The sequence below is a fragment of the Pelobates fuscus genome, chromosome 6 (assembly GCF_036172605.1).
Source record: "Pelobates fuscus isolate aPelFus1 chromosome 6, aPelFus1.pri, whole genome shotgun sequence".
In the NCBI taxonomy this organism is placed as follows: Eukaryota; Metazoa; Chordata; class Amphibia; order Anura; family Pelobatidae; genus Pelobates; species Pelobates fuscus.
Genome location: NC_086322.1, coordinates 292,215,622 through 292,230,317, shown reverse-complemented (window position 1 = coordinate 292,230,317; position 14,696 = coordinate 292,215,622). Strand labels below are relative to the sequence as shown.

At 40.0% G+C, this 14,696-nt stretch overlaps 1 protein-coding gene across 6 annotated transcripts in view; it reads right to left on the bottom strand.

Moving 5' to 3' along the window:
* ZMYND8 (zinc finger MYND-type containing 8) overlaps nt 1-14,696 on the bottom strand; it is a 66,802-nt gene that overhangs the window by 38,449 nt on the left and 13,657 nt on the right. For 5 of the 6 annotated variants that reach the window (XM_063459434.1, XM_063459433.1, XM_063459437.1 and 2 more), the window contains 2 exons: nt 13,847-13,917; nt 1,066-1,125 (listed from right to left, as the gene is read on the bottom strand). In XM_063459434.1, the coding sequence (XP_063315504.1) occupies nt 1,066-1,125; nt 13,847-13,917 (131 nt within the window). Of the gene's footprint in view, nt 1-1,065; nt 1,126-13,846; nt 13,918-14,120; nt 14,142-14,696 lie in introns of those variants that run through there. The other variant, XM_063459435.1, reaches the window with a different exon arrangement.

Here is a 14,696-nt window from a genome sequence, read left to right as displayed (position 1 = left end):
GGGAGAAGAACGACATGAAATGCCTACAAGGATTGTGGGAAATCATTAGCAAATGGCCTGCAGGAAGCTGGATTCCAGGAACAGTGTGTGGGCAAACAAAGAAAAGCTAAAACACACAAGACTGCAATAGAGTACAGACGCCGATCTTCAATGCAGAAAATGGGCAGATTACTTTTTAAGGTTATAAAAGGAAAAAAAGAGAACTTCAAGCAACCAAAGAAAAATTAATTTTTATTTTATTTTTTATATATATTTTTTTTAGCAAGAAACATTTCTGCGAGTAGATTAAATTGTTAACAATTCTACAGGAAATATTAGGCTATTTAAGTATATGTGAAGCGTCAAAAAATAAGTAACAAAAATAATAAATAACATTTATTTTTAGGTTGCAGTACCCATATTATCCTGTATATCTACGGGGGAGCCTGCCACTGTTTCCATGGAGATCTTTAGTCCGTGATAAGACACTCAATACATAGAATCGTCAACAAAACCCTTGGGTCGCTAGACCAGTTTCCAAAGAACCTTTGCTTGTACTGTCGCTAAGGATTCTGGGTAAAGACACATTGCTAGCCAGAATTCTAAACTCTATTTGATATGTGGCCCCCTTCAGTACATGTACTCTGTCTGAGACAATTTTTAGCACAAAGCCCATGCTGGGGAGGGCAATAAACAAAAAACCCACTTGTGTACAAATTATTTCACACTTTAAGGGACCCTCTAAGCAGATTTTAGAGGTACCCTCTAAGCAGATTTTGAGTACAGGTTAGGTTCACTGACCAGAGATTTTAAGATCTGGACAGCATATTCCCCAGAAACACAGCAGAATACTTACACACCATAATCACTGTCCACGCGTGTTAGTTGGAAGCAGCCATGTTACTGAGGCTAGGTACCCAAATTTAGCAATCAGAGGAGTCTGAGGCTATATGGCATTTCTACGTATTCCCGACCAATCCCTTTCAGGTTAATTTTTAATATATATATCTATTATGTATTGGAGAACACACCAGTACAAGTCTCTCCTTACACTCTGTCAGCATTATTTATTGAAGTTGTACTCACTAGATTGTTGACTGTCTCCATGTTCTGGTGGTAAACCTTCTGGATACGCAAGAGCCGGCCCTAGAAGAATAAAAACAAAACAAAAAAAACAATAAATAGGATTATACACCAATCGATTATAACGACAGATAGGTAAAACGGTGACTGCTTGTTTTTATATCACTCAATAATCACTGAATCATCCAGGAATAAGTTTTACGGATTATTATTTACACCCCCATATAGCGCAGAGAAGGACTAGAGCGGAGACTACCTATTGCAGCGTCTAAAAGGAATAGGATTCAAATTAGCCTTCTTAAAAGGTAATAAAACTCACCTTATTTCCAGCACTACGGGGGTCCGCCAGGACTTGCCCCATCTCCGATCTGCCTCCCTGCTGACATCATCAGAATTTATGATTTCAGCCAATCCAATGCTTTCCCACAGGGAAAGCATTGGATTGGCTGATATTGGGCAGGAGCCAGGATGAGGGCAGGGCCAAATACCAGCTTGATAAGAGATTCTCCTGGGCAGTCATGTGCAGCACTGCCCCAGGAAGCATCTCTAGTGGACATCTGATGGGTGGCCACTGCCTTTTTTTTTTTTTCTTCTCAAAAGGCAGTGTTTGCATGAAAATGCCTGCAGGAAATGATTATACTCACCAGAACAACTACATTAAGCTGTAGTTATTCTAGTGAGTATATAGTGTCCCTTTAAAGTTATTATTTTCTAGAAAACACTGGACTTGCAGAGTAGCAGTAACGTTCTATACACTCTGAAGTGAGAGGAACAAGGGATCCCCTGGGACGCAAAGTTCCCCCGAAACATTGAAGGAGGATCCACTACTATCTATCTATCTTTGAATGTATAAAAATCATAAACAAGGTGATTTTGTATCTGCTAAAGCTTCTGTTGTCTGGTGATATCAGATGTTTGGACCCTCTTGATACCAGTGGCTAAAATAGTACATATCACAAAGTCTTTTTAAACAGTCATTTTAATTAAAAGTAAATAAATAAAACCGTAGGTATACACATACATACATGCATACAAACCCCCCCCCCCAAAAAAACACCTTACTCAGTACCAGAACAAATAAATAAAGCCAATGAGTACATTCAAATGTGAGCTTTATTTATTGTTTTAACGAACTGTTTTAGAATATATTATTAAAGGGTTACTCAAAGATGCACATAATTACTTCAGTGGTTTGAAGTGGTCATGGTGCCGACAGTCTGTACAGTGATTCTCTGTGGAATGCTGCAAAGAGATTAACCCCTTAGCTGACTCAGAAAGGTTTACTGTAACAATAACCAGTGTTTTAGAAAAACAGTTTTTTTGGTTGGACTAACCCTCTAGTCGTGCATTATACATACAATACATTGGGGGGGAAGGGGGGGGGAGATTGGGCCAGCTCTAGCCCAGAGTGGCCAATTAAGCTCTGAACAAAATATCTATGCCTGCATGCACATGAATTTCCATTCACTTGACACCATGGTATACAGTGAATATTGAAACACTGAAGGACAATCAAATCCTCTATATAAAGCTAGCACAGCAAGCAAAATCCTTTTTTTTTTTTCTTTTTCTTTTTTACAAAATAGAACAAAAAATAAAATATCCACAGTTTAACAAAAGACACATTGTTATCAGAGTCTCTGGGGAGAAGCCTTAGATTATGGTCTGGTTCTGAAAGGGGGTAAAAAAAAAAAAAAAAAAAAAAAAAGGACGAAGCAGAGTTTCCATGGAAACCTCTATGTCATGAAAACTATGCGCTCATATCAAGTAGTAACCAAGATAGGATGAGCTAGGACACTGATAGCGGGGGTTGTAACACTGCTAAGCGATATTCTTAAAAAAACTTAAAAAAAAACTACAAGTCTTGCAAAGCTGCATAATAATGAAGTCTCGAGAATGACAAAAATTGACTAACATGAGAGATGATGTGTGTGATAGTAGCTAAAAAAAAAAGCATTTGGGCAATCACCCAAGAGTAGTGCTGGAGACATTAACGGTACTTTGTGGCCTTGTCTAAATTTTGGGCATATCACAAAATAAGTATAAAATTGGAGATATTAGCAGTCTTGAGCCTAAACTAGTTTTCCTTTTTTAGGAAGTTCTGAAGCAGATAGGTTTGCTAACCATCAGCTTACTGGATGTCATCTTTTTTTTTAATCTGAATTTTCACTTTTTTTGTTTTTCCGTTTCACGCCATGGATGTCACTATCGTTATATTTTCTGCTACGGGAAGTAAGGGACTACAAAAAATGGCAACCGAAAAAAAAAAACAGCTGAACATGTCCCTTTAACCCCTTAAGGACACATGACATGTGTGACATGTCATGATTCCCTTTTATTCCAGAAGTTTGGTCCTTAAGGGGTTAACAAGGTTCCAAAGCAGCACAAACCGTACCCTGAATAACCCAACCCAAAATTGTACATTTCTCCCTTGATCAACAACTCAAAGGCTGTCCAATAGGTAAAAAAAAAAAGCGAGGTAGGAGAAGAATGTCTTGGATTTAGAGAGAAAGAAAACAAACCTGTGACAAAATGTCAGACGTCCATTGTCTGTCTAGAACAGGCTTCCCCAAACTCCGGCCCTCCAGATGTTGCTGAACTACAACTCCCATGGTTCTATGAATGAAATAGATAGGCTGAGAATCATGGGAGTTGTAGTTCAGCAACATCTGGAGGGCCGGAGTTTTGGGGAAGCCTGGTCTAGAGCATATTTATAAAGCATTTTAAATTCACTTATTTGACTTTTAGATACCAACAACAACAAGCTTTAATCACAGATTTATAACGAAGTCGCCAAACGCCGTTGTACGCCACCACAAAGTCATTATGAAATGTACAATCTAGAATGAAGGGATACATTTCTCGTTTGCATCCCTATTATGTCTATAGATAAGTATAAACTGAAAAAATAAGCAGAAATGGCTATATGTGAACAACTAAACAATTTTTAAAGTTCATTTCTTCCAGAAAGGGAATTTTGAAAGCCTCGACATAAATGAAATCTGCTGTACTTGTGCAGTCGAGGGACATGATATGGTCAGCCTACACATCTTAGGGGGGGGGGGGGGGGGGAATTCCTAGTGCCTGAGGGAGGTGGGGGGATGGGACGCTTCCAATAAACAGGGATGTTTCAGAAAAAAAAAATGCCTGCTTCACACAATGGTGAGAACAGCAGGATTTCAGTCGTAAAATAATTACGTATGTTTGAAATAAAGTATGCTTTTTAACTTCAAATAAAAAAAAATACTGTGTAAATGTTACCACGCTGAATTGCCAACAATAACCTACATTCCACTGAAAGGAACGACTGCCAACTAATTCCAGAGCAGTGTTGTAATGAAGGACACAATCCAACCTTTATTTCCCGTTTGATAAAACATGGCTCTCTACCTTGTGACCCATGATGGGCCCCTGCATGTCCCCTGTCCTATTACACAAGGCGTAATGAGACTAAAGCAACAGTTAGTGGCTTCAATTTTAACTCTTCTGGACACAAAGAATTAAAACTGAAATAATCAATAATAGATTGTAAAGCGCTACGGAATCTGTTGGCGCTATATAAATGGCAATAATAATAATAATATGATTTTGTATTTATTTTGTTTTATGCGGAATATATACTACAAATCGCACGGGGGAGAAAGAGGAGGAGGTGCGGGGGGGGGAATGCACAGAAGCAAAGGACAAATAGCCCAGGTTATATTATGGTCTGTTCACAGTAATTGTCCTCAAGATGAAAGTCTGCTTTTATATTTACTCAGAGCAGTTTAATGGCCTTGTTTCTTCACGATCATAATCACAGTCAAAGTGCGAAATAAGCTGGTGTTGGACATAAAAAATAAATAAAATAAAGAATTCTGGTGGGATTTAGCAATCTGTCAGTGCTTTAAGGACAAAAATGAACACGTAAACTGAGAAGGTTAAACGGCACCACTGAGGGTAGAACAAATGCACAACACAAAAGTACACATTGTATTAGGCCGCAAAGTGTGCATTGTGAGCGGCCGTCCAGCACATTCACTAGTACAGGAAAACAGAAAAAAATGTCACAAAAATCTCTCTCAACTACTGCATGCGGCTAAACAACGAAAAGAACAAAGACTGTCTGTGAGGCACAGCATTCCACAGTCTCTGCAGATGGCAGCTTAACGCACCCCAGCCATTTGTGAGAAAGGAACAGTGTTGCAAAGTGTTAGAGGTTATTTTATAGCAGTTGTGTTGACCTTGTTATCTGGAAACCTTGCATTGTTGGAGGTAATTTTGACTCAAGCTAAAGAAGCACTCAAAGTATCATAACCCCTGCTGCTTATTTTTGTGGTTGGGGTGCATATCCTTGGGGTTTAAACTCCCTGTTTTGCTTACATTTTTTAATGTTTGGCAAAATACCAGGCTTCACAACCACTGCATTTTCCACAGAACAGTCACGATTATTGATCTGCCAGTAATGATTGGGTCTGCCCCCATTTGGTGGAGCTAGTGATATAATTGCGTCACTGGCCCAAGCCCCTTAATCCCTTTCCCACCGGAATTCCGGCACTAGGACCCTGTAAGATTCACGGGAAAAGTGCTCCCAAGGGCCTTTAGTGGCTGGCCTTACATGATTGTGCAGGGAGCCTGGCATACATTCACACCAATGATTGGGTCAATGACCCAATGATTGGGTCTGCCCCCATTTGGTGGCGCTAGTGATATAATTGCGTCACTGGCCCAAGCCCCTTAATCCCTTTCCCACCGGCATTCCGCTTCTCGCGAAGTATGTAATAGAGCTCTGATAAATCCTATAGGTGTTTATGCTATTTTACTCGAAAGGCAGATAAAAAGCCAAAGTTTGTTAAACCTAAATCCGCAACGGGTCTTTTAGATAAACTAGGAGCGCTAAGAAAGCCAAATGGAAGGATTACCATACCAAGTTCCATTACCATCAGTAAGGTGGCAAATTTATATAAGCAGAGTTGTCACCATGGAAACTAAAGGAATATCCCTGCTGATTCCCCAAGTTTAGAATGTTGCCAAATTACTCTTCATAAACCTTCTATTTTTGTGGGAGATGGGGTCCTGTCTCCTGCTCGTCTGGATAGGGCTTCCTTCCCCTTCCCCTGTTCTTTTTTCGGTCTTTTCTCCTGTGTTTTCTTGCCTTTGTAATACTAAGAGGTCAGAAACCTAATGGCTTTAACGTTGAAAGACCCACACTTGTGCGGTACTACTTCGTTTTCAAATGTTTTGATTCTGTGGATCTCCTATACGATATAAATTGCTATGCAAAACTCAATAAAAAAGTTACTTACAAAAAGAAAAGGATACTCTATTGCTGGTATGCAAAGGGTTATCAGTGCACAAATAACTAGAATACGCAGCTTACATTAAAGGAAGAAAAGCTGCACACACTGTCCTCAGACACAAAGCAAGCCCATCGTGTTAGCTGATGTTGAAATTGTGGCTTTTAGAAGCTGGTGAGATGGAATGTAAAACATAGAATGTGTTCAGTCTGGGAAGCTTAGTGACAGACATTCCTCTAGCCACCATTTTGTTACGTGTCCTGTGGAGAGCAAACAAAATGGTTGCTGATAGCAGCTTACAGTTCAATGACGGGTTTGAGGTGTACCAGCTCAAATCAAAAGGTCTCTATAGTGTCTTACCATGTGTTTTATATACACCGTGATTGCATTTATAGGCTTTCAAAATATGCTGCTTCATAAATCACCTTTTACCCCATTACAAATTCCCCCTGGAAACACAGTTTCTTCAACTCATTCCTTAGTTACATTTTGGAATACAAGGATAATTTCCTTAAAAAAAAAAAAAACATGAGGAATAGTCAACATGTTTCCTTTCAGTTTGGATAATGGATAGATAGAATACAATGCAGTTATAACTAACTTATGCACTGCAAAGGTTTGTAGTCCTGAATATTTGCAATGCCAAGACGCATTAAATGCCCCTTATTTTTCATATTTTACAAAGCATCTACATTAAATATGCTCTCTGTTGTAAGACTGTTGGCCAGGACCTCAAACTCTTTCTTTGATTTATTAACATCAAACTACTAAAGTGACCTTTTTTTCATTTTTTTTTTTTCAGTAAGCTAACAGCGCTGCAGACCTTGTTGGAGCTATAGAAATAATAGACGTCAATAATACAGTATTCCAACTCCGTTCGTTATGCTTGCTCAGCCACATGTTTCCACGCTGCTAAATTGGCATAATACATCCGGAGGCGTTGTTAATTCAGTGGATATCACCCTTTTTCCTTTACAATTGTGCAGGGTATGTGCGATGAAGAGGATACTAAACACAGGACTTTAGGCTGGATGCGGCATTATAATGTTTTGTGTTTTTCCCCCCAAAAAAACCTTGTGGAAGCAGACATGACCAGCTTTTGTTATTTAGCTTGGAGAACACCAAATGACGCTTAAATATTGCAACAACAACAAAAACAAACAAAAAGCACTTTCAAACTTGTGATGGTTTAAACTAGATACCTGGGAACTACATTACCCATGATGCTTTGAAACTCTAAACGCTGACACAGAATCATGGACAATGCAGTTCAAATACATCGGAACGGTACCTCAAGCACAATTTCAGCTCCAATAAGAGATATTGACTAATCTACAAACTTTGGAATGATCTATGAACTTCTATAGAACAGTTATACCTATTTTACAAAATGCCATTCCCAATGCTATCAGGCTTTCCCCTAGATTCCAGTCCTTACAACAAATATACCGTAAAACCCACCTTTTAGGGGAAGCCTATGAGCTGATCAACTCCCTCTCCTTCCAGCCATCTACCAGGCATAGGTCAAAGAATAGGTCAGCAATTTAAAGAACTAAAATCAAATCTGACAACCTGAAAGGCTAATATCAGAGACAACAGAAGATTTATTTAATGCATTATGTTTTCCTAGATTCTTCAAGAATATCTAAAAACAGACATTATTGGTCCGTCTTTAGATATCATAGGTGCAAGGGATCATCGATAAACCAAACAAAAATGTACATTGCGTCAGACATTACCTTAAAGCGGCACTGCCTACCCGCCCCTTATATGAAATACTCCTATTGACTGTGTTGGAATAGCACTGAAATTCCAACCCAGTCATAAGATATACTGAGACAAAGTAGGGACCACCTTGTCCTAGAATATTGTCCACGCCTGTCACTTCTTGACACTGGATGGAATTACCGCCATTGAAAAGTGTTGCAGAGATATAAGCTGTATCTATGGAGGATCCTACGGTCTCACGGGATCCTCCATAGATTTTTCTGATGTACTCTTGTGCATGTGTGAGAGTACAGCAGTGATGTCGGTGCCTGCCGCTAAAATGACATACTAACACTCTAAAGTAAACCTGTTATGTTTGATTTTCTTTTTTTTTATGAAGACATAATCTTTATGAAAATAAACAATGGCAACATGTTGCACTGAAATTTCAAACCATTCTAAATATAAATTGTACTGTGTACCTCTTAGAAAAGGGGAAAAAACTGTGCATTGTTGCATTTTCAACTGCCTTGTTGTCCCACCCATTATAACAAGTCATAGAGAGCAATGGCTGAAGTTTAAGATATTACCATAAGCAAAGTGCAACAAATGCCCATGGCATCCCGTGGTCTCACAGGATCTTTTATAGACCCTGTTTTTTATACGTTTTTACATGTGGAACGCAATGGCTCTTAGTGTTGTATTGCTAGGAGTTAATGGATGCATTTAAAGAGAGGCATTCCAAAGAATATTTTCTATCATCCTTTAACTTTATGCTCCTTTATATAAAGCAAACGTGGTGAAAATGTAAAACACACAAAAATAAAAAATAAAATAATTAATAGCTGTTGCTATTTAATTGCTAGCTTATAGTTAAAACTCACTATAAATATGGCTAACCCAGGCAGTATAGGATGTGGCATTTCACAACGATCTGCATAACTGGAGTGTAAATCACTCTCACAACCCCCTTACCCACAGCTGTGTCTTTCATGAATCACTGAGAACATGTAAATCAGTATTTAGTACACACTTCTTATGGAATAACCTCACTACTTAATAGCAAAGAAAGTTATACACCTCCATTAACAAGGAGGTCACAAAAACGTACAAGACCTGTATTTTGACCATATAATTTACTAAAGAGAATGTCGGTTATAAAACCTACCCCAGCCTGCAAATATAGATATAGGAGCACAAACATACAAAAAGATTGTGCCAACATGACACCTTTTCTTATCTTGTTAAAATTTAACCACTTTGTGGTCGGAAGACAGGAGAGTGAAACACATCTGTTTCCTTAAATTAACATCATTCATATAAAACCACCTGCTTTTAGAACTGCGCTAAATACAAAAAAGCACTTATATCGAATGCAGAAATCAGATTATGCTGTACTTAATGCGTAATACTATAAAAATAAATAAATGAAGATTCACCCGCTATAAATGGCGACAGGTTATATTCGTCCCAGCCACTAAAGCTTACTTTTATTTCTTCACTTGTTGAAGTGACGATAAAGTGAAAAATATTTTAATTTATGAATATGATATTTATGATACGATGTTATATACTTATAGTAAAAATGCCAAAAATCACTGGCATAGCTGCGAACAGTCAAAGATCTAGATATACAGTCTCAGGCACCAAAGAAAATACACGTCATTAAACATATTTGCACTGTTCAAGGTCAATGCAAGGCAGATCTGCCCGTGCTAGAATGCTTTGACCAGTTCTTACACACGGGTTTCTTCAGTTGCCAAGCTTCGATATGAGCCATGACTCCATTCCAGCCACTGTGTGTCACCAGTAATGCCAATTGCTTCCCTCGCACTAGATTTCTTACCTCCCAAGGCTAAGATATGCATTGGGTTCTATTACTTGTTCTAATGTAGCAATCTGACCAAATCAACTAGCTTCCAAGGTGGATGCTGATTGGTGACTGCATTAATTCCGTACGGAACTCAGCCACCATACAGCTTGCACTTGGAAGCATTGGCCGATGCTCCAAGTGAATTTCCCAGAGCTTGTTCATTGGATAACAGCCTTTTTTCTCCAAGTGCAGCTTCATTCAATGAACCGATGATATCAGAGAAAGAAGCGAAAAGCTCAGACTTTACATGAACTGCCACTCAGAATTCAGTATCTTTTTGTAATTAAGCAAACTAAAATTAGCTTTAACTGAAGAGAAAATAAATAAACCAATGCTCAAATGCTCAAATGAATGTGTTAGCGTGCACATCCCAAAATGTCAAGAGGTGTCAACACCACTGAGGGGCCCATAAAGTTATAAAAAAAAAAAAAAACACACATACACTAAAAGGGACACAGTAGGCACTATAACAATTTCAGCTCATTAACTTGGTTATAGTGCCTGGTGGCCATGGCACTGTCCCTCCATTCAGCGTTAAACCATTTTCGAGCAGTTTAACTTCCAGTAGGGTTGGGACTGAGGGAATCAAGGGTCCCTGGATTCCACAGTCCCGCCCTTACCGGAAGTGTAGCCAAGGCAGAGATTACACACTTCCTCCTAGGCATACTGATCCATACCAGCAATGGGCATTGTGATAGGCTGAAAACAGTCGGCTGACACTCTGAGCGAACTACAGCCACCCACTACTGCTTAAGCTAACACTTCCTCATTAGCCCAAGCAGCACAGAGAGGATGGGTTGCTGTGGACTCTCATTTAGCAATAAAACATTAAATATGGTTTAACCCCTTAAGGACACGTGACGTGTGTGACACGTCATGATTCCCTTTTATTCCAGAAGTTTGGTCCTTAAGGGGTTAATGCTTAATGGAAAGACGTTGCTAGGGACGCTATAACCACTTCAATAAAGTGAAGTAGTTATGGTGCCAACACTGAACAAGTGTAGCTAAAAAGACTGTTACGTGATTGTTGGCTTTTAAACAGAGAATTCGAAAAATAGAGCATTATTACAGGAAAATTCTAGGCAAAACAGGACTGTTAGGATTTCCAGAAGGATGATATCTTTGAGACATATGTTAAAAATGAAGTAGGATGTTTAGTGGACTAGCATTGAGGGGTCTGAGGCTAAATACTTTAACACACACAATTTTGAAACCCGGGTGTGTAATGTAATAACGCACAATAAATGGTCATAAACGTCAGTCCAACATCTAAGCTATTAATAGTGGTCTGCTTATTAAAAAAAAAATAAAAATAATAATAATAATATATAAATCGTATTGGGGTGGGGAAAGATGCTACACAATTTATCCATTAGATTTGTCAGTTTGTAACCACACAAATTTAAGTTTAGCCATATTCTGCCGTGAACATAGGCGTGCGCACGGGGTGTGCCTGGTGTGCCTGGGCACACCCTAATCCCCGCGGCACGCCTATGTATTGAGACCGGCAGGGGAGATCTCAGGATCCCCCCTGCCGGCTCATGCAGAGCCGGCGCTATCCAAACGCCGGCTCTGCTCTCAGCCTCCCTCCCCACCGACCCACAGGCAGTGAGGGAGGCAGGAGAGGACCGGCGGAGCTATTGCCAGCAGCTCCGCCGGGTTCCTCTCGCGAGATCTGAGCGTTGCCGCGGCAATGCTCAGATCTCGCGTGAGTGAACTCTAGCCCTGCGGGGCTAGAGTTCACTCTCCACTGGACCACCAGGGATGGCAGCAGCAGAACAAGGATCCCCCCTCCCAGGCATAAGGTAACAAGGGAGGGGGGATATTAACTGATCTGCCCCCACCTCCACTGGACCACCAGGGACAAGGAACAAGAATCCCCCCTCCCCACATTAAGTAAAGGGGGGGGGGATTTTGAGTAATGTACCCCACCTCCACCCCCCACAATCACCCACACACATAAAGCATCTACACACATACAGCACCCACAGACACACAGCACCCACAGACACACAGCACCCACAGACACACAGCACCCACACATACACAGCACCTACACACATACACAGCACCCACAGACATACACAGCACATACACACAGCACCCACAGACATACACAGCACATACACACAGCACCCACAGACATACACAGCACATACACACATACAGCACCCACAGACATACACAGCACATACACACATACAGCACCCACAGACATACACAGCACCCACAGACATACACAGCACCCACAGACATACACAGCACCCACAGACATACACAGCACCCACAGACATACACAGCACCCACAGACATACAGCACCCACAGACATACAGCACCCACAGACATACAGCACCCACAGACATACAGCACCCACAGACATACAGCACCTACAGACATACAGCACCTACAGACATACAGCACCTACAGACATACAGCACCTACAGACATACAGCACCCACAGACATACAGCACCCACAGACATACAGCACCCACAGACATACAGCACCCACAGACATACAGCACCCACAGACATACAGCACCCACAGACATACAGCACCCACAGACATACAGCACCTACAGACATACAGCACCTACAGACATACAGCACCCACAGACATACACAGCACTTACACGCATACAGCACCCACAGACATACACAGCACCTACACACATATAGCACCCACACATACAGCACCCTCACAAAAACACCCAAACAGCACCCTAACACACAGCACACAAACAGTACCCTCACAAACACAAACAGGACCCTAACAAACACACACAGCACACTACCAGTACCCTCACACACAGTACATTAACAGCACCCTCACAAGTGCACACACACACACAAACAGCACCCTCACACACAGTACATTAACAGCACCCTCACAAGCGCGCACACACAAACACCCTCACCCACATAGTACACTACCAGCACCCTTACATACACATCACACTAACAGCACACACACACACACACAGCAGTGTATGTGTGTGTGTGTATATATGTGTATATGTATATATACATATATATATACATACATACATACATATATATATACGTGGCGTGTGCTTGTGCCTTAGGGTGCACACCCTAATGCAATAGGCTGCGCACGCCTATGGCCTTGAACAAGAATTAACAAAGCACTTATTAATTCATTGATGTTCCAACATGGCTCCCACCAAACTTCCTGCTGGCCATGAAACTGCCGATTCAGACAGGAAGTTGCCTGGTAACCACGTTTGCCAGGACATTTCCACCCCATTAACAATTAATAAACACAAGCCATATCCAAATATTAACATTTATCTTTAAACCGTTCATATGTACCACAGTCAATAACATTTGTACTAGATTAATCGTTTAGAAATTACAAAAGCTTTTGGTCCACATAGTAATTTCAAACATTTATCTAAATTGGGACGGAGATCCCTAAAATAAGTGAATAAATATATTTACCCAAATGCTGAAATGTCTAAAACAAAAATGTAAAAAAAAAAACTAAACAGAGGTAAGCAAACCCTAAACACTGAAATAATAAGGGCATGAGGGTTGCATAATAAACATTAAAACAACCACAGATAAAATGCTAGTATATGCCCCCAAAAAATTTAACTCTAAACAGAGTAAATATGAATTATGGCCTATAAAATTGTATATTTTACATTCTGAATTTGATACTAGGGGCTAGAGAAGGCAACTGGACACTATGTGTTTAACTCGCTTTCTCAATCAGGTTATAAATGCTTTTGTAAATTCTGCCATTAAAGCACTCGGCACCTAAAAAAAAAAAAAAAACATTTAATACAGACATAGCTGTGAAATGTAGTCTGAGTGAAGGCCATAGTGATACAGAATTTAGAATGGACTTCAGTGACTCTGCAAATATCCCAGATTTTCAAAGAATATGGGACAGATTCCCTTACCTTTGGATCTCGTTGTGACATCCATTCCCTCTACCACCTCCTGCTCCGTCTTGATTTCCTCCTCGGCCAAGCTAGAAAAAAAAAAAAATTAGCCAGAGTGTTACATTGCTATATGATCATATACAATCCTTAGGATTCCGAAGGGACATGATTCTTTTACAACCCTTGCAACAGTTGCCAAATGAACATGGCTTCACCCAATAGTGTCAATCTCTTTCAATGATGGCTGGAAGAATTGTAGTTGTTTGAATAGGATTTTTTTTTAACCTATTACCCTCTGGATGAAGACCCACAAATCACCTCTGCTTCCTGGATTTAGAAAAAAAAAAAAGTGTTCAGTGCATTACTGCCTATATTGGTAGCATTGATGGGCTTTTTGTTGCCCCATGCTTCCAGTGATAAATTAAAGACTGCTCTTTGCTAAAAGCCAAGAAAATAGTGAGCGAGAGGGAAGATAAACAGCACTTTGTATGTCCAGTGTCAGTATTCAAGAGGCACATTTAAGCCCCTGCAGAATTCTCCGTAAGGAAAACCTTGTGACTTAGCTAAAGTGCCCTGAAATAATATGAGGATGGTGTATTGAAAAAAAAATAAATAAAACACACATCTTTAATAAAATACAGTAGTCAGGCAGCTTTAAGAATAATCATTTGTAAACTAATCTGGAATATTCTTTTAAAACAAGATGATTCTATTTGTGATTTAGAAAATCACACCTTTAAATGGGGGGAAACAAAATTCAAATCTCATTCGCTGATATTGACTGTGGACTAGATGTTGCCATGTACTGCAGGCAGTAAGCTAATAGACACAGAACTGTGAATTAACCTCTTGGGCGAGAAGACACGAC